General features: G+C 53.0%; 3 protein-coding genes, 1 long non-coding RNA gene, 1 pseudogene and 2 gene segments (V, D, J or C); 6 read left to right on the top strand and 1 right to left on the bottom strand.

Annotated features, from left to right (window-relative positions):
• The window catches only part of LOC104671035, a 724,295-nt gene that overhangs the window by 640,218 nt on the left and 66,456 nt on the right, over positions 1-17,621 (top strand).
• The window catches only part of LOC104672491 (immunoglobulin lambda-1 light chain-like), a 605,026-nt gene that overhangs the window by 537,395 nt on the left and 50,010 nt on the right, over positions 1-17,621 (top strand). The gene's annotated exons all lie outside the window — the stretch shown is intronic.
• The window catches only part of LOC104674970 (immunoglobulin lambda-1 light chain-like), a 651,096-nt gene that overhangs the window by 588,827 nt on the left and 44,648 nt on the right, over positions 1-17,621 (top strand). The window lies entirely within an intron of this gene.
• Positions 1-17,621, top strand: part of LOC104674967 — a 611,567-nt gene that overhangs the window by 554,901 nt on the left and 39,045 nt on the right.
• LOC115892667 (breakpoint cluster region protein-like) overlaps positions 1-17,621 on the bottom strand; it is a 56,587-nt gene that overhangs the window by 17,534 nt on the left and 21,432 nt on the right. Inside the window, exons 2-5 of one of the 3 annotated variants that reach the window (XM_030914101.1) lie at positions 11,427-11,536; positions 10,082-10,155; positions 8,816-8,950; positions 4,897-4,922 (exon numbers count right to left, since the gene is read on the bottom strand). In XM_030914101.1, the coding sequence (XP_030769961.1) occupies positions 4,912-4,922; positions 8,816-8,950; positions 10,082-10,155; positions 11,427-11,536 (330 nt within the window). In that variant the 3' untranslated portion in view covers positions 4,897-4,911. Of the gene's footprint in view, positions 1-4,896; positions 4,923-8,574; positions 8,951-10,081; positions 10,156-11,426; positions 11,537-17,621 lie in introns of those variants that run through there. The other 2 variants (XM_030914100.1, XM_030914099.1) reach the window with 2 other exon arrangements.
• LOC104674966 lies at positions 1,944-3,936 on the top strand (annotated as a pseudogene). The gene has a single exon (XR_749705.2). The product of XR_749705.2 is annotated as a putative POM121-like protein 1 (transcript).
• LOC115892670 lies at positions 8,447-11,421 on the top strand. Its single transcript, XR_004052542.1, has 3 exons — positions 8,447-8,581; positions 8,700-8,994; positions 9,900-11,421. It is a non-coding gene; the product is annotated as an uncharacterized LOC115892670 (long non-coding RNA).

Raw genomic sequence — 17,621 nt, 5'->3', positions numbered from 1 at the left:
GGGACTGGTTTTGTTCATTTACATGTCCTGTTTCTTCCTCGAGACTGTGAACTCCTTGAAAGTAGGTATTTTTGTCCTAGTCTTTTTTTTTTTGAGATGGAGTCTCGCTCTCTCGCCCAGACTTGAGTGCAGTGGCACGGTATTGGCTCACTGCAACCTCTGCCTCCTGGGTTCAAGTGATTCTCCTGCCTCAGCCTACCAAGTAGCTGGGATTACAGGCATGCACCACCATGTACAACTAATTGTTTTTGCATTTTTAGAGGAGATGGGGTTTCACCATGTTGGCCAGGCTGGTCTCAAACTCCTGACCTTAGGTGAACCACCCACTTTGGCCTCCCAAAGTGCTAGGATTACAGGTGTGAGCCACCATGCCCGGCTGGGGTTAACTTCAATAGGTAAGGCATACTCCGGAGACAGTATGTTGAGGTTATGTCAGTGTCCTGCATCTTAGAATTCTGCATAAAGATTTTAGCCTCCTCGGAAGATTCTTGTCTACAACAGTGATTCCTGTATTTTTTGCTTCAATGTAATTCTCTATTTTCCTCATTCTTTCTACATTTATCCATTGGAAATCTTCTGTAAGGATGACTGGTCCCTTCTTCTACACTTGTTTATTCATTCAGTTATTTATATCTATATAGACTTACTGATACTACTTTATTATATGGCTTCTAATTTAATACTATCAATACTCACTTTCTAGCTAGGAAGCTTTCAGTTCTGGTCATTGGGAACTCCTTCAGATGGGCTCCTGTGTCCTTCCAGCTTGCTCCATCTTTTAGTGAGCACTTCTTTTCCTCTGTATAACAAGATATTTTGCGTTCATCTTGTATTTTTTTTCCCTCAGCTTTGAAATCGTCATTCTTAAGTGAGACCTGGCTCTTTTGATTAGAGGACAGCTCTCACTGTACACAAAACATTCACGGAAGTCATTTGCTGAAGGACAGAGCAACCCAAACCCACACAGCTCCCAGGCCATAGCACCGAGTTTCTGCCCCAGGAAGGGGTGTGACAGTCCGAAAAGATGGATAGGTCCCTGGCCCTGCCCGAGGGGAGTGACTTTGCTTAAATCAGAGCAGGAAGAAAGTTCTGCACCAGAGCGTAATTGGAGCCAAAGGGCATCACAGTAGCTAGCAGTCCTCCGTGGGAGCTCGTGCCCCCTAAAGCACAAAGGTCTGTACGTGTTCGTCCCCTTGCCCCTGAGCCTGAGTGCAGCTGCTGGGCATGGGGGGAAGGAATGAAGATTGATTGATCTCTGAGGCCCTAGCTCTCAGCACAACCTCCATCCATGAGGCCTCTGAGGACTGTTGTGGAAGGAGTCACCAAAGGAATGAATCCAGCAAGCCAGGCCTGACTCCAAGGAATAATTGAAGGAGAGCTCGCACAGGGACTAAAGCGTATTTTGCATAATACGGACTTGGACATCTGGTGTGTATAGGTTAGGGACAGTGTTAAACATCCTACCATGTACAACTCTCTTCCCCTAAAGAATTAGCCATCCCCAAATCTCAGTAGTGCTGAGGTTGACAGCTCTTGGCTTATATCCTGCCTATTAGATCTGGAGATCTGGGAGAATTGGGTATAACACCTTCAGTGATCCACGGGGGAATCTGCAGTCATTGTGGGCACCTGTTTTTCCTGTGACCATTGTGCGCTCGTCTCTCCTTCCAGTATCTATTGTGCCGCCCCCAACCCCCCCCAACACACACACACGGTTCCCGCCTCTTGCCATTGCCAGCAGGTGCCTTGCACAAGTACCTTGCTGCGCTAATCCGTTAAGGTCGCTCTGTCACTCGCACCTGTTCTTTGCACATGCACCCACTCCCAGATTTAAAAGGTGCATTGCCCAGCAACAGAAGAAACTGCTTGCTTAGGCTTTGGCCGAGTTGGCAGCTTGATGAGGACGCTCAGAGCTCAGCTCTGGAGAATTCGAGCATCCAACCATACCCCACTGCTCCCAGAAGCGGTTACCTGGGCACTCTGCGCCCCTTATTCCTGTCCCGGCCTGGGGCGGAGGACCTGCCAGTAGGGCTCAGTTGCCTGGAGCCTGTTCAGCCCATCCCACGGTTGACTTTGCATGTGGGATCTCCCCGTTGCTCCTGCCCCTGGACGGAGTGGCAGGCCATCCTACAAGCACCTGGACACTTGGCATCAGTGGTGTCAAGACAACTCCAAGAAGGTTTTCTGTGATCCTGCAAGCCCTGTGTTCCTTCCTGGTGATTCTGCCTTCAGTTTGATTGCACAGGAACCACAGCAAGCCAGTGCTGTGTGCTCCAAATTCCAGGGCGTCCTCCAGTTCAGCCACTGCACTGAGCACAAGGAATCTTTGTGGGGCCCAGGAGCAGGGAGTCACCCCTTTGGGACCCACAACACCCGGCTGTCCCCAGACTCATATCCAGGGAAGATCTTGTTGAAGGCCCTTAAGGAGAGCGGGGCAGGGATGCCTGAGCAGGACAAGGACCCCAGAGTCCAAGAGAATCCTGATGATCACGGAAGGGTCCCCGTGGTCACCAGGGATGCAGAGTCTGCATTTCAGCCCCTGCGGGACAATGGAGGCCCCTCTCCTTTTGTGCCCAGGTCTGGGCCACTGCAGAGAGACTTCCATGCCCAGAGGTCAGAAGTCAGATATAAGCAGAGATCCCAGACCTCCTGGACGAGCTCGTGCACCAAACGAAATGCCATCTCGAGCTCCTACAGCTCCACGGGAGGCTTCCCGTGGCTAAAGCGGAGGAGGGGCCAGCCTCATCCCACTGTCAGCTGATCCTCAGTTCCTCAAAGATAGTGAGGACAGGTCTCAGGTTGTCCCTTCAGGTCACACCCAGTGTGAAAAGGTGGCAGATACAGCACCAGGGCAGAGACTCGCCCCTAGGAATGGCTCCCCCAGATCCCAGACCTCTAGGCCCCGTAGACGCAAGTTTCCCCTGCTGCCACACAGGCGAGGGCAGCCTCTGATGCTGCCACCTCCCTTAGAGCTGGGGTTCCGGGTCACTGCTGAAGACTTGGACCTGGAGAAGGAGGTGGCGTTCCAGTGTAACAACAGTGTACTGCGGGGTGAGGCCAAGGCCATCTGGGACTGCAGACCCTCACGGCCTTCCCACACTTTGTCCTCACTTGAAACTGGGACTTCTGGTCTGCCTGCTGTTTCTGAAGCACTGAGCATGGATGCACAGCAGGAGAGAGACAAGTCCCAAGACTCCCGGGGCCCAGTGGCCCCCTAGCATCTGCTGCAGAGGCTCCCTCTACAGCTCCTGTGTCTGGGAAGATGCACAGACCACCAGGCTCCCTGTTCTCCTTCTCAGATCCCCTTCCTGCCACCTCTTCTCACCCCTAGGACTCAGCCCAGGTCACCTTGCTGATTCCTGCCCCTCCTTGCCAGCTGCAAGCATGGAGGGCAGCATGAGAAGCCCAAGGCCTGGCACTTCTGGAGCCAGTTCCACCCCTGCAGCCACACCCACGGGCTTTGGAAGCAAAGAGGCAGCCGCAGCTCTGTTCCCTCAGGAGAAAACGGGCAAAGAGAAAGGCCCTGAGCACCACACATGGCAATGGGGCATGAGGGGGCCTGAACACCAGGGGGCCCCCAGGCTGAGCACATCCATGGTGACTGCGGGACCTGGCACAGGGAGCAACTGTTGGGTGGCACTTTTGTCTTTCCATCACATCCTTGGGGGACTATTTAAGCAGACACCCCCAACTGCAAGTCGGGGATCCAGTGCCACTGCAAACAAGGTAGGCTGCACATGCAAGTCTGGGCCGGCTTCTGACTCTAGCAACCCCTCTTCCCGCGTGGGCACAGCAAGGAGGAACCTGGCCTCTAAGGCTCTCTTGTGTGCTGTCGGGTTCTGCTGGACACAGGTCCAATGGGCCATCGTCCAGCTCATCCTTCTCCATGTTGGGCTTTCGAGCCCGTCATAAATTCCTTGCCTAGAGTGGGGTCCAGAAGAGTTTTCTCTAAGTTTCCTTCTAATATTCTTGTAGTTTCGTATCTTACGTTCAAGTCTTGTACCTATCTCGAGGTGATTTTTGTGTATGTCGAGAGGTAAGAGTCCAGTTTCTTTCTTCTGCATGTGGCTATTCCATCCTCCTAGTACTATTCATTGAAGAGGGGTCCTTTCCCCAGTGTTTTTTTTTTGGTCGGCTCCGTCAAAGATCAATTGGCTGTGAATATGTGGCTGTGTTTCTGGGTTCTCTCATCTGTCCCATTGATCTAAGTGTCTAGTTTTATGCTAGGATTATACTATTTTGGTAACTATGCACTTGTCAAACATTTTGTAGTTGCAATTTGCAGTGAAATGGAATGCCTCTAGTTTTGCTGTTTTTGCTGAGGATGACTTTGGGTCTTTGAGATCTTTTTTGGTTCTTTTTTATGAATTTTAGGACTTTCCAATTCTGTGAGTGGTGACATTGGTATTTTGGTAGGGGTTGTATTGAATCTCTAGACTGCTTTGGGCAGTGTGGTCATTTTGATGCTCTGAATTCCTACCATGAGCATGAAATGATTGTCCATTTCTTTCTCTCCTCTTAAACATTTTCTCAGTGTTCTGTAGTTTTCCTTGTAGAAATCTTTCACCTCCTTGGTAACATTTCTTCTGTGGCATACATTTTTCCATTTTGTTGCCATTGTAAATGGGATTGCCTTCTTAATTATTTCCCAACCAGACCATTATTGGTGTATAGAAATGCTGCTGATTTTTGTTGTCGTCGTCGTCGATTCTGTATCCTGCAAATGACCATATTAATTTATTTATCAAGTCTAGGAGTTTTCTGGTGGAGCCTTTGTATGTTTCTAAATCCAAGATCACATCTTCATCAGACAAGGATATTTGATGTCCTCTTTTCCAATGTGGATGCCTTTTATTGTGTTCTCTTGCCCGATTGTGTGATGTCGAATAGGAGTGATGAGAATGGGCATCTTCATCTTGTTCCTGTTTACAGAGGAAAATGCTTTCAACTTTTCTCCATTCTGTAGTAGGTTAGCTATGGCTTTGTCATATACAGCTTTTATTATTTTCAGGTATGTTGGGGTTTTTTGCTGTTATTTCTTTATTTTTGTTTTTTGAGATGGAGTCTGGCTCTTGCCACCAAGGCTGGAGTGCAATGGCATGATCTTGGCTCACTGCTACCTCCCTCTCTTGAGTTCAAGTGATTCTCCTGCCTCAGCCTCCCAAATAGCTGGGATTACAGGCACCCACCACCACACCCGGCTAATTTTTGTACTTCTAGTAGAGATGGGGTTTCACCATGTTGGCCAGACTGGTCTCGAATTCCTGACCTCAGGTAATCCACCCACCTCAGCCTCCCAAAGTGTTGGGATTACAGGCGTGAGGCACTGGGGCCAGCCCGGCCATTTTCAGGTATGTTTCTTTTAGGCCAAGTTTGTTTGTTCCTTTTTTCAAGACATGTTCTCACTCTGTCTTTCATGTTGGAATACAGTGGCACCATAAAAGATGCAACTTTGAACTCCTGGGCTCAAACAACCTCAGCCTTCCGAGTAGCTGAGACTACAGGTGCACGTCACCAGAGCAGGCTAGTTTTTGTTTTTATTTCTTTGTAGAGCTCTCTGTTACTCAGGTTGGCCTTGAACTGCTGACCTCAACTATCCTCCCAACTCAGCCTCCCAAAAGCACTGGCTGAATTGACAAGGATGAGCCACCGCCTGGCCCAGAGCCACATTTTAACATCATATCCTCACTGCTGGGCTCAAGTTTTGGCAGTGACTGAAAACCCTAAGGGGGAGTTTCTGGTCAGGCCCGGCCCAGTCTGTGCGTAGAGGGGAATGGAAAAATGGCCTGTGGATGGTTCTTTTGGAGAACTGGCCAGACAAGGGCTGAGATGCTGTTTCCTGGAATACAGGGCTGTGTGATGTCCAGCCCAGTTGCCAGGTCCAGGGCCCGCGGCACCATCTAGTTTGTGAGCTCACCCAGAAGTGGCCTTGGTTGCCCAAAACAGCTTGTCTCCCTTCCAATCTGGTCCCATTTGAGAGATGCAACTGGCTCCTGTCTTCCAAGAAAACATTTCAGTGTGTGCTTGTCTTTGTCCCCGCACTGGCTGGCCTCTCTGTACCCTGAGAACTTGGGTTATGCAAGGCTCTGCCAGTCGGCTGAGCATCATGAAGCAGCTCTCTTCTGTTCCAGTGAGGCCGACCAGGCTCCAACACCCCTGCCCCGGGTCTGACTCTTCTCCCCCTCACCCAGAAATGACCCCCAACCTGATCCTGCTCCCTGTCTTCTAGCAGCTGCTCTTGGGAAGGGCATTTTGGCCTCAAGGGCTTAGCATGTCATTTTCTGTTTTCTGTTTACCTTTCCAGAGCTGTTTGGGACAGCCCATGTGTCAGTCCATGTACTGCTTCTTGGGAAGGCAATCGGGGCTTTCTTTCAGGGGTGGGTATAAAAGTTCTTGTGACTTTGTTTATGAAATCAGCCCTCACTACATGGATAGGACCAGCATACTTCTGCGGCATGAATCTGCCATCTTACTACTTTTTTTTTAATTTTGTATTTTATTTCTTGATTTCTTTTGAGACAGAGTCTCGCTATGTCTCCCAGGCTGAAGTTCAGTGGCGCAATCTGGGCTCACTGCAACCTCCACCACCTGAGTTCAAGTAATTCTCCTGCCTCAGCCTCCCAAGTAGCTGGGATTACGGGTGCACATCACAATACCTGGCTAATTTTGGTATTTTTAGTAGAGATGGGGTTTTGTCATGTTGCTGGAGCTGGTTTCAAACTTCTGACCTCAGGTGATTGACCCGTCTTAGTCTCCCAAAGTGCTAAGATTACACGTGTCCATTCATTTATTTGAGATGGAGTCTTGCTCCATATTTTATTTATTTATTTGAGACAGAGTCTTGCTCCATCACCCAGGCTAGAGTGCAGTGGCGTGATCTCCGCTCCCTGCAACCTCCATCTCTCAGGTCCAAGCAATTCTCCTGCGTCAGTGTTCTGAGTAGCTGGGATTACAAATGCCGGCCACCACACGTAATTTATATTTTTAGCAGAAATGGGGTTTCTCTGTCTTGACCAGGCTGGTCTCAAACTCCTGACCTCGTAATCCACCCACCTCAGCCTCCCAAATTACAGGCATAAGGCACCGTACCTGGCCACATTTATCTTTTTATTTATTTAGAGACGGTCTCACTCTGTCGCCCAGGCTGGAGTGCAGTGGCACCCTCTCAGCTCACTGCATCCTCTGCCGCCGCGGTTCAAGCAATTCTCATACCTCAGCCTCCCAAGTAGCTGGGACTACAGGCTCCTGCCACCACACAGGTATAATTTTTTCATTTTTTTTTTTTTTGTAGAGACAGAGTTTTACCATGTTAGCCAGGCTGGTCTCGAACTCCTGACCTCGTGATCTACCCACCTTGGCCTCCCAAAGTGCTGGGGTTACAGACGTGAGCCACTACGCCCAGCCACGTGTATTATTTAGAGACAGAGTCTCTCTCTGTCACCCAGGCTAGTGTGCAGTGGCGCCATCTCAGCTCACCCCAGCAGCCTCTGCCTCTGGGGTTTAAGGGGTTCTCATGTCTCAGCCTCCCAAGTAACTTGGACTACAGGCACGTGCCACCACGCAGGGATAATTTTTTTCAATTTGTAGAGACAGGGTTTTACCATATTGGCCAGGCTGGTCTCCAACTGTTGACCTCAGGTGATCTGCCTGCCTCATCCTCTCAAAGGTTATAGGTGTGAGCCAATAGGTGTGAGCCACCGCGCCCAGCCTCTTGCTATATTTAAATAATGTGGTGGCTTTATTTAATAGAAACCCCATCTCTACTAAAAATAGAAATGGGCCAGCGGCAGCCCTCGCCTCACCTGCAGACACCAGATTGGGCAGAATAGCACACGGCACTCGTGAGGCGGGCAGAACCCAGTGTGGACCCTTCTGCCTGTGGGAGGGGCTGCTGAGGCCTGCGGAGAGGCCAGAGTGGAGGCTCGTCCCCTTGTCCAGCCCTTGGTGTGGTTTCTGCCAGGTCCCTAGCCCACCAGTGCAAGACGCCCCTGAGCCTGCTGCTGCCACAGGCCCTGTCTCTACCCAGGATGTCCCCACACCCTCGCAGTGTCAGGGAAATGGCCATGGTGGTGGTGACACTCTGCAGGCAGGACTGTTGAGAGAAGCTGAGAAGGGTCACAGTGCAGGCAGGGGCCCGTGTGACAAGCTCCTCTCACCATGAGAGAGCTGACCAGGCAGCTCACGAGCAGAGCCACATGCCAGGAGTAAGAGAAAGATTCTGCCTGGGCTCAGCCTCCTCACTGGCCACAGACAGTCTTTGTTGTGTGAGCCTTGCTCTCCTGGGGAGGCTGACGGCTGATGTGGGCATTGCTGAGAGTAACCTGTGGCCCAGTGGATGTAGCCAGGTCTACTCAATCTGCACTCAGTACCCAAGTAGGACCCAGGCTGCACGCCAATCTCCAGCCCAGGGCAGCTCCTCTGTAAGCTGGGTGAACTACTGAAGCCAAGGCGGGAGGCGGCTGACAACACCCATGGCCCATGCAGAGGTGGTGGAAAGGCTGGACTCAGCAGCAACACCAAACCCCAAACCAAGCAGAAACCACCCGAGACTGAGGGGCTCGTGCCAGAGCAGTGGCCACAGGTAAGAACCCAGTCCCAGGCTGCATGTGGTGGGAGTCCTCCCTGTCTCAGGGCTCAGCACAGCAAAGGAATACCAGCCAGGTCACCCTGGCAGCCATCTGTCCCTGTCCCACCTGCAGAGTCAGAACAGCCTCTTCTCAGTGGGCATCATCTCTCTCTGCCAAAGCAACAGCGGTCCCTGCCCCAACCAGACTGCCCCACTCCGTGGAGTTATGGCCGCTGCTCCAGTGCTCACCGATGCCCTCGGCGAAGTTGGGGTAGAACTCATCAGTGCAGAGGGGCTCGGGCAGCTCACGGAAGTACAGCTTCAGCGTGCCTGCGATGGCGTTCACGTCCATCTCGCTCATCATCACCGACACGTCCTTGTTATCTGGAAAGAGCACGGATATGTAGCGGCCTCCTTCAGGATCCCAAGTGAGTCTCCCACCATCTCTGCCTTGGCTCAAGCACCGTCCCTGCCACGCTGACCGCTGTCCGGGTCCTTCCTGGGCTTTGAGCAGCTCATCTGACCCCTCCCAAGAGCTGTGTGTGGTTCTGTGTCTGCACAGTTGATGGGGGTGCATGGGCATTCCCCTTCTTCTCCCCTGCTTGGCCCGATGTGATGGCCAGGAGGAGGCCAGCACGGCAGGACACAGCACCTGCATGGGAATCGGGCGGCTCTGCTCCGTACATAGCAATCACCCCTGCACCAGTGTCTTCTGATAGCAGGAAGGCTATGGGAGAATCTGATTGGTTTCAGTGTTTGAACTGGTGTCTTCCTTTAGACCCAATGGGCCACTGGTGCTTATGTCCTCACCACAGGCCAGCTCTATTCTAGGCCCCCAGAGAGAGCTGAAAGTACCACAGGCCCTCCCAGGGGTGCTGGGCATTCTAGGGGTCCTGGTCAGGGTCAGTGGTGTGTGCCCCAAAAAAGGGTCTGCAGGCACAAAATCCTGTTGCTTTGAAGATGCTGGGAAGGGCCCCTCTAGGGCCTCTGTGTCCTCCTCTGGCATTTGAGGCAGGTCCGGGTCCTTGAGGGCTGGTGAGGTGGAGGCAGAAATGCTGCAGCCCCAGCCTGAGCTGGATTTCATCAGTGCCTTCTCCCCACCGCATTCTCACACAGGGCAGTGGACAGACCACACTGAGTCCTGGGCTTCCACCTCCTGCCCCCCCACCCCCCACCCCCCGCCAAGGCAGGAAGGCCAAGGCCCTGCAGAAGCCCCTGGTTCACCCCAGCAAGTGGCATGAGTGGGTACGATGGTGTAAAAACTGGCTTCTATAGAAGCTTTTTCTACAACTCTTGTCTTCTTGTCTTCTTTTTTTAAAAAATAATAAAACAGTAAATGAAGAAAAGACGAAAAGAAGGATATGACATGCCCAGGCCATGGAGTGCTCTGAGATAACATCACGGACACCACCGCCCACACCTCCATCCCGCCCTGCGCAGGCCGACACTGACATTGAAGGCTGCCTTCAGTGCCTGGATGTCCGTGGCCACTCCGGACACGCGGTAGATGCCCACCTCCTCCGTGCCTTGGCGCTCGATCTTCTCCACACACTGGCGTACGATGTAGGGCACCTTGGGACCTCTCTCTCCTGCGGGAGGAGGAAATGTTCTCAGTGTCCTGACAGCCCTGCTTAGGCCACAACACAGGAGACCTGCCCCCTCTCTGCATACCCGGAGGTGAGGATGGTGATGAAGGTACCCAGGTGTGGGGCTGTACACAGAGCCTTATACATGCCTGTGCTCCCTCTGCAAGCTCTGTCCTCATTGCATGTACTTTCTCAGGAACTTTTCAAGCAGCCAGAACCCCTCCGAGTCGCTACACATTATCTTTTCGGGAAGATCAGGAGGCCTGTCTAAGTAAAGTCAGCACAGGAAGGGCATCTGACAGATTCCAGGCCTGGGGTTAGCAGCCTGTGCTCCCAGCTGGGGGATCAGACCTGGTGTTGGTCCTGCTACCCACGTGCTATGAGAGAGGAGAATCCCTGACCCCTGCCCTGGGCCTTAACACACATCCGACGAATGACTGAAGGGTTGCCTCAGCACCAGTGCTCCAAGTCCTGTGATGCTAACTGCTTTACTCCTGAGTCTTAGCAATGAACAATTCCAACACCGCCACACAGGACATAGAGTAAGAATACTTCAAAGTAAGTGCTGTGCTGAGGCCTTAACTTTAGTTCTCTTTTGCAACTGGATTTAGGAGCACATCAAAGCTGCTTCTCAAGCCACCCTCATTAGCAGTGCTTATTTGAGGGAGCTGCTGCTGGAGTCCTCGCTGCTCATGCCCAGAGCCCTCCCAGAGTGCTACGCAAGTGGCTGCCATGCAGCTGGGGGTGGAGCTGCCGTGCAGTTGGGGGTGGGGCGTGCTGTTTAGACACAGAAAGGAGTCCAGGGTATGATTGATGGAGGCCCTGGCCCACATGACCAGGAAGTTCATAGGCCCAGCTGGATTCCATCCTGGGGAAGCAAATGAATTCTCAGAGGAAGTGGTCTGTGTCTGCAAGAACTGCTCTCAAACCAAACAAGTTTCTCTTGGCAACTGACTCATGACAAAGGGGCAGGGGTTACGGCCATTCAACAGGAACCTGGGACCATGACAAATTCCAAGCGAGGGCAGAAAACCCTGCACTCAGGCAGTTCCTGGAGCCAGCCTCCTGCTTCCAAGCAAGGCGGCAAGGACATTCCTGAGCTGATTTTGAGTAAACACAGGAGGTAGCTGAACACACCACGTGTTCCCTGGGGCCTGACCTCACCGCGCAGCGGCCACGCATAGAGAGGAGAGACCCACACATGCTCTTCTCTGCAGAAACAGCTGAAGAGACAGGCACTCTCAGTGCATGAGCCCAAGCCCGTCCCCACTCACTTGGTGACCACAGCAACCTTGACTCCGAAGACCCCTGTCTGTTTTTGGGACGGCATCCTCTTCAAGCTGAACTCCCTGTTGTTGAACTTGACCGAGAGCTTTACTTCAATCTATAGTGGGGAGAAGGGGCACAGTCCTCTGATCCTTCTGGTCGTCAAAGCCCAAGGTCCCAAGGGCCCCTTGGAGTCTCATCAAATATGTCTACTTCCAAGGCATGCAGAGGTCTCAGCATGAGGTAGGGCTGCCCCTCAGGGAATCCCCTAGTCTACTTCAGCGACAGCCAGGATTGTTGAAGATGGTGTAAAGGACTGGTTTCTGCAGAACCACCTCCTAAAATCCCTGCTGCTTCTCTTGCTTACTTGGGCTTTTTTTTAGATACAGGATCTTGCTGTGTTGCCCAGGCTGTACTCATAAACTCTTGGGCTGCAGTGATTCTCCTGGCTCAGCCTCCAGAGTAGTTGAGACTATAGGTGCACTGTGCCTCTCTTTCCTTAGTAACAAAAATTAAGACAGAGTAATAGAAAAACCCAAGAATCAAATACTAACATTTTACCGTTTATACCCAGGTCTTTTTGGGTGTGTCATTGCTTTTAAGGTCTAAACCTTTCTGGGGTACCTAAAGACAAATCAGAAGTCTCCGTTTCTACAGGCAGCCCCCAGGTCGCCGAGTGGAGGCACCACCTGTCCTGGTGGTGTCATGAGACCTTCGTTTGAGGAGGGATGCTCAGGGCCTGGCTTGCAACTGCATCCCAGCCAGTGAATGACGATTCCTGTGCATGGCGATTCTGCTCTTCGGGGGCCCTCCTTCCTCCAGCCAGGCTCCATGTCAGATGCTGGCTGAGGCTCAGCTACCTCTGACTGATTTGAAATGAACAGAGGCCACCCTACCATTCTGGGGGACAGCAGTGCCAGGAGAATCCCATAGACATGTACCCTATTCATAGCGATGACAGCACACTGTCAGTCTCTGTCCTGCAGGGCTTGTAGGTCCAGCTGAAAGCAAGGAGTCATGATTGGCAGAGGCCCTGGGCTCTGTTCAGAGGCCCCACAGGACAGCAGCCCATACCCGCCACATCTGCAGCCGTTAGGGGCAGAGCCCAACTGTGGCTAGCATGTCCATCCAGAGGCTGAGCGAGGTAGAGTAAGGAGGGGCCTGCCAGACACCCCTGGAACCCAAGGTCCCACTGATCCCAGAGCATTGCTGTCTGGGGCTCCCACCCCCTCCTCCCTCTGCCCCTCCCCAACCCTCCTCCCTCTGCCCCTCCCAGTTGGGAGCTGATGCGCAGGCTGGCAGGCTCTCTCCACCCGGCTCCCATCACCACGGTTGTGGAGCTCAGTGAAAGGCGAGCTGTCCAGCAGGAACATCAGTAACAAGTGGGGGCCTGGTATCCACTGCTGCTGCCTGGGGAACTGGACGCTGTTCACCCCCTGCACCATGAATAGCTTATGGCAGGAGCAGCTTGCAGGCCACGCCAGTCCCATGGTTCAGAATCAGGCCCAGAAGGACCCAGAGCGAATCCCTAAATCAAGCATCTGGTGAGGCGGCTGGGAGGAAGCCCCTCTGTGACCTCTCTAACTTCTACCCCCACCCAGCCCTGTCCAGGCAGCTAATCTGCAGGAATTTGTCCTTAATGTCACCTGAACACAGTCTGTGCTGGTACAAAACTGTCATGACCAAGCTACATGTCACCAATCCGTGAAGGCTGTCTCCCGTTTAATGGAGACCACAAGCTCTGTGTCAGCGGTTCCTGGGTACGCAGAGACCACTGGCTGGGCTGGGCAGTACTATCGTGTTAAAAATACACCTTCCTGGGCTCCACCTGTAGAAAACTGGACTCATAATCTGGGTAGGACCTGGGATTTGCACAACTAGAAACCCCAGGTAGTTCTGGAGTGAAGCCAGGTCACGGAGCCACCGTCTTGACTCCATACAAGGCCACTGCATCTGGCCTTGTGTTTCTATCCTTTGATTTAGGCGATGGTTCATTTCAGCCACAAGGCAAGCTGCCTAGGAGCAGGGAGCACACCTCTTAATGTCTGCACACATTCAGGTGCACGCACATGTACGACGGCGCTGAGCACAGCACCAGGCCTAGAGAAGGGCTGAGCACAGGCATCAGGTCCATGCTAAGGCAGGAGAATCACTTCAACCCAGGAGGCAGAGGTTGCAGTGAGCCAAGATCGATGGTGCCACTGCACTCCAGCCTGAAAAAAGAAAAATGTATGGAAAATGTTAGCAAAAATGGAGAAAGTTACCTTAAAGCCTTGAGAGCAGGCAGGTGCGGAAAGGCAGGCCTGGGCACCCTCCCAGCCCAAGTGGGCTCAGGAGGCCCTGCATACTCTGATGGGGGATGCTTTGAGGGGCAGCAGGGGTCCTGGTGGAGAGTGCTGGCAGGAGGAACCCCAGAACAATGAAGCCTGGGCATGGGATCACATCCTCCTGCATCTGCTCTGCGAACTAAGAACCCAAATCCCTCAAAGTGAGGAGTCCCACTCACTGGGAAGCAATTTTTGGTTCAGGCTTCCACAGGCCCTGGGAAACTTCCTCAGCTGTCGTGAAAGCTCTGTAGGGTGAGACCCCCACCTTCTCTCCACCCCTGAGAAGGGCCTGCACACAGTAGGTGCTCAGTCCATGCATGAGAGCAGGTGGTGCTGGGGCCCCTGGGGCTGAGCAACCTGAAGCCCAGGAGTTCTCTCCCTGGTGTGTGTGGGGTTCACCCTGGGAGGGCTGAGGTGTGCTGGCTGCTCTCCCACCTGTGGACACACACCCCTACCCTCGGTACAGGCTGGGCCTGGGCTTTCCCTGGGTACTTTTGAAGTAAAGGGTGTTCTTTGCTGAGGCAGGCAGATCACTTGAGGCCAGGAGTTCCAGATCAGCCTGCCAACATGGTGAAACCCGGTCTCCAGTAAAAATAAATACACAGCATGGTGTGGCATACACCTGTAATCCGAGCTACTCGGGGACTGAGGCAGGAGAATTGCTTGAACCCAGGAGGCAGAGACTGCAGTAAGCCGAGATCACACCACTGCACTCCAGCTTGGATGACAGAGTGAGACCCTGTCACAAAACAAACATGCAATTCTATAGGCCTAGGTATTCATAAACCATGTTCATCAATGCGTGTTTTCCACCAATGTGTAGTGTACATGAGGTGCAAGTTCACCTAACTTAAAATTGGGATGTTTGTGGGAATAGTTCAGAAACAGGAAGGCCTGAGTCCCATGGGAGGTGTTGGGGGTGGGCCGGGTGTGTGATGCCTTTTACCTTCCCAGTCTCTGCTGAGTAAGTATTCAAGGACAGGCCCTGGACCTGAGGCTGGGCCTGAAGGACCCAGCTTGCTTCTTCCCTGCCTGAAGTGTGTGCCCAGGTTAGCTCCACCAATGCCCCTGCTGTGGCTGCCCCGCCGTAAGAGGCAGCAAGGAAGGTGGGTAACCCGGGGCTGCCCGGACCCTTGGTTCATTCACACCTCCCCACACTGCCAGCACTCCCACATGGCCTGAGCATCCTGGTCTCACAGCAGCCTGCAAACCCCACACCCCTCAACTCCAGGCTCAGGCTCAGCCTTGTAGCCTCTCCTCTCCAACAGGGGCCTCTCTGCACCCTGCCCTCTGTGGGTGGACACCAGCTCCCAGCCGGCTATCAGTGACTGAAGGTCCTTGTGATTTCCACGTGGTGGCTTTCGTTGAGGGCTCGGGGGGGGCAGAGGCCCTGGCTGAGTCAATAAGGCTGACAAGGCTCACGGCTGTGTACTGGATGCAGGCCTGGCAGATGTTTGAGGGGGAGGTGGTGAGCCTGGAGGCGTTCGGGAGCACGGGCCTGGTGCAGGCGCTGAGGCCCATGAAGGTCATCAATTTGCCAAGGTGGAGCCACCTTTGTGATGGAGCATTTGAAGATGAGCTTGAGCAGGTGAGTGTGTGTGAAAAACCCATATGCACACACGTGTACAGGCAGAGAGAGTGACACAGAGACACAGGGATAGAGAGAGGGGGTAGTGAGAGAAATGGAGTAGCCTCTGGCTGAGCCATCCACACAACTTCCTAGTTATCAGAGGCAGGAGCACGAGTTGCACCCTGCTATTCTTAATGGAGATAAAAAGTTATTGCTTTATATGATGTTTTTTAGATGAGTTTGGCTGTAATGAGGCTGTATAAAGTAAGTATACATATATTTTGAAACACGGTCTCACTGTTGCCCAGGCTAGAGTGCAATGGCACAATCTCGGCTCACTGCAACCTCTGCCTCCGGGGTTCAAGTGATTCTCCCACCTTAGCCACAAGTAGCTGGGACCAGGTGCCCACCACCACAGCCGGCTAGTTTGGGGATTTTTAGTAGAGACGGGGTTTCACCATGTTGGCCAGGCTGGTCTGAAACTCGTGACTTCAAGTGATCCACCCACCCACCTTGGCTTCCCAAAGTGCTGGGATTTCAGGTGTGAGCCACCACGCCTGGCCGCCTTTGTACTTTATAGCACATTAATGCCAGCTCGCTTTGGGTAGAATGAAGCTGATCTATGAATTATCTGGAGTTAACATTTTTTTCTTTTTCTTTTTTTTTTGTTTTGAGACAGTATCGCTCTGTTGCCCAGGCTGGAGTGCAGTGGTGTGATCTCAGCTCACTGCAACCTTCACCTCCTGGGTTCAAGCAACTCTCTTGCCTCAGCCTCCCAAGTAGCTGGGACTACAGGCGCCTGCCAGCACACCTGGCTATTTTTTGTATTTTTGATAGAGATGAGGTTTCACCATGTTAGCCAGGCTGTTCTCGATCTCATGACCTTGTGATCCACCTCTGTCGGCCTCCCAAAGTGCTGAGATTACAGGCGTGAGCCACCACGCCCAGCCTCTACGTTTTTTTCTAATTATTAAAGTCATACATAGTCATTGTATAAAATGTGGAAAATACAAACTCATGTGAAGACATAAAGCCACCACAATTCCATCAGCAAAGAATGATCACTGTGAACATTTTGCCATATGATTATCATCCCAGTCTTATTGTTGAAATGGAGTCTCACTCTTGCCCACACTGGAGTGCAATGGCACGATCTCCGCTCACTGCAACCTCCCCTTCCCAGGTTCACGCACTTCTCCTGCCTCAGCTTCCCGAGTAGCTGGGATTACAGGCACCTGCCACCTCACCCAGCTAATTTTTGTACTTTCAGTAGAGACAGCATTTCACTATGTTAGCCAGGCTGGTCTGAAACTCCTGACCTCAGTGATCCCCCACCTCGGCCAGCCAGTGACCCTCACCGGGGTATAGCTCCTGGGGCAGCACCATGGGGTCAGACCCCAGCTCCTGGGACTTGAGCTTCCATCATGGGCACTAAGCAGACCCAGTGGGCTTCCCCCTGATGTGCCAGCCCAAGGAAGCCCCCTGGTGCCCACAATGGCATTTTCTGGAACCTCCAGGGGTTCACTGGTGCTCACCTCACAGCCCTCCCATCTGCAGGGAGCTGGCCTGGCTGATCCCAAGCAGCAAATGGTGCTGCTCCCAGGAAGGCTGCCCCCAGGCTTGGGCAGGGTCTGCAGTCCTGGCCTTCTCCCCGGGCAGCAGCTGACCTGGCTGTGGACTCATGCAGCCAGTTAGGCAACCAGGGGTGTGGGGGAGAGTGGCCTGGAGGGTCCATTCTGAGAAGGGTCCTAAAGCCAGAGATCCCATAGCCCAGCCCCACTTGACTCACACGAGCTCTTGGGTGCTGCGTGCTGTGTTCGCCAGCCGCTTAGCATCATAATTGAAGGCTGCTGCTGAAGCTCAGGCAGATCCCAGCTGCAAAAAGCAGTTATTTCCTTGAGCTGCAGAACGTGGCTGGAGGGGCTGGCTCAGCCCAGGGTGAGCGTTCACACTGGGGCTGAGTCCAGAGATGAGTGGGTGGGAAGGTGCAGCAAGGTCCCCCGAGAGTCCCCAAAGGCCCCGAAGCCCCATGGGGGAGAGGCTGCAGACAAGGCTCTGGTCCAGCACTGGGCCCTGCAGGGCTGTTGGGTGGCCACACCAGGGACAGCTGGGTTTTGCATGAGTCTGGCAGGGGCATCCATGATGTGGTCGGGCAGTGGCACAACAGTGGTCATAGGAAACATTCCTCGGGTATCTCGGGGGGTGTCACAGAGACCAGCTGTGCCATGAGGCTCTCGTGCCATTGCACAGCCTCGAGGACACCAGATCAGGTAAGGAGCTTCGGTCAAGCCTGGCTCGGCTTCTGC

The sequence above is a fragment of the Rhinopithecus roxellana genome, chromosome 13 (assembly GCF_007565055.1).
Source record: "Rhinopithecus roxellana isolate Shanxi Qingling chromosome 13, ASM756505v1, whole genome shotgun sequence".
Lineage (NCBI taxonomy): Eukaryota > Metazoa > Chordata > Mammalia > Primates > Cercopithecidae > Rhinopithecus > Rhinopithecus roxellana.
This window is presented reverse-complemented; position numbering and strand designations above follow the sequence as displayed.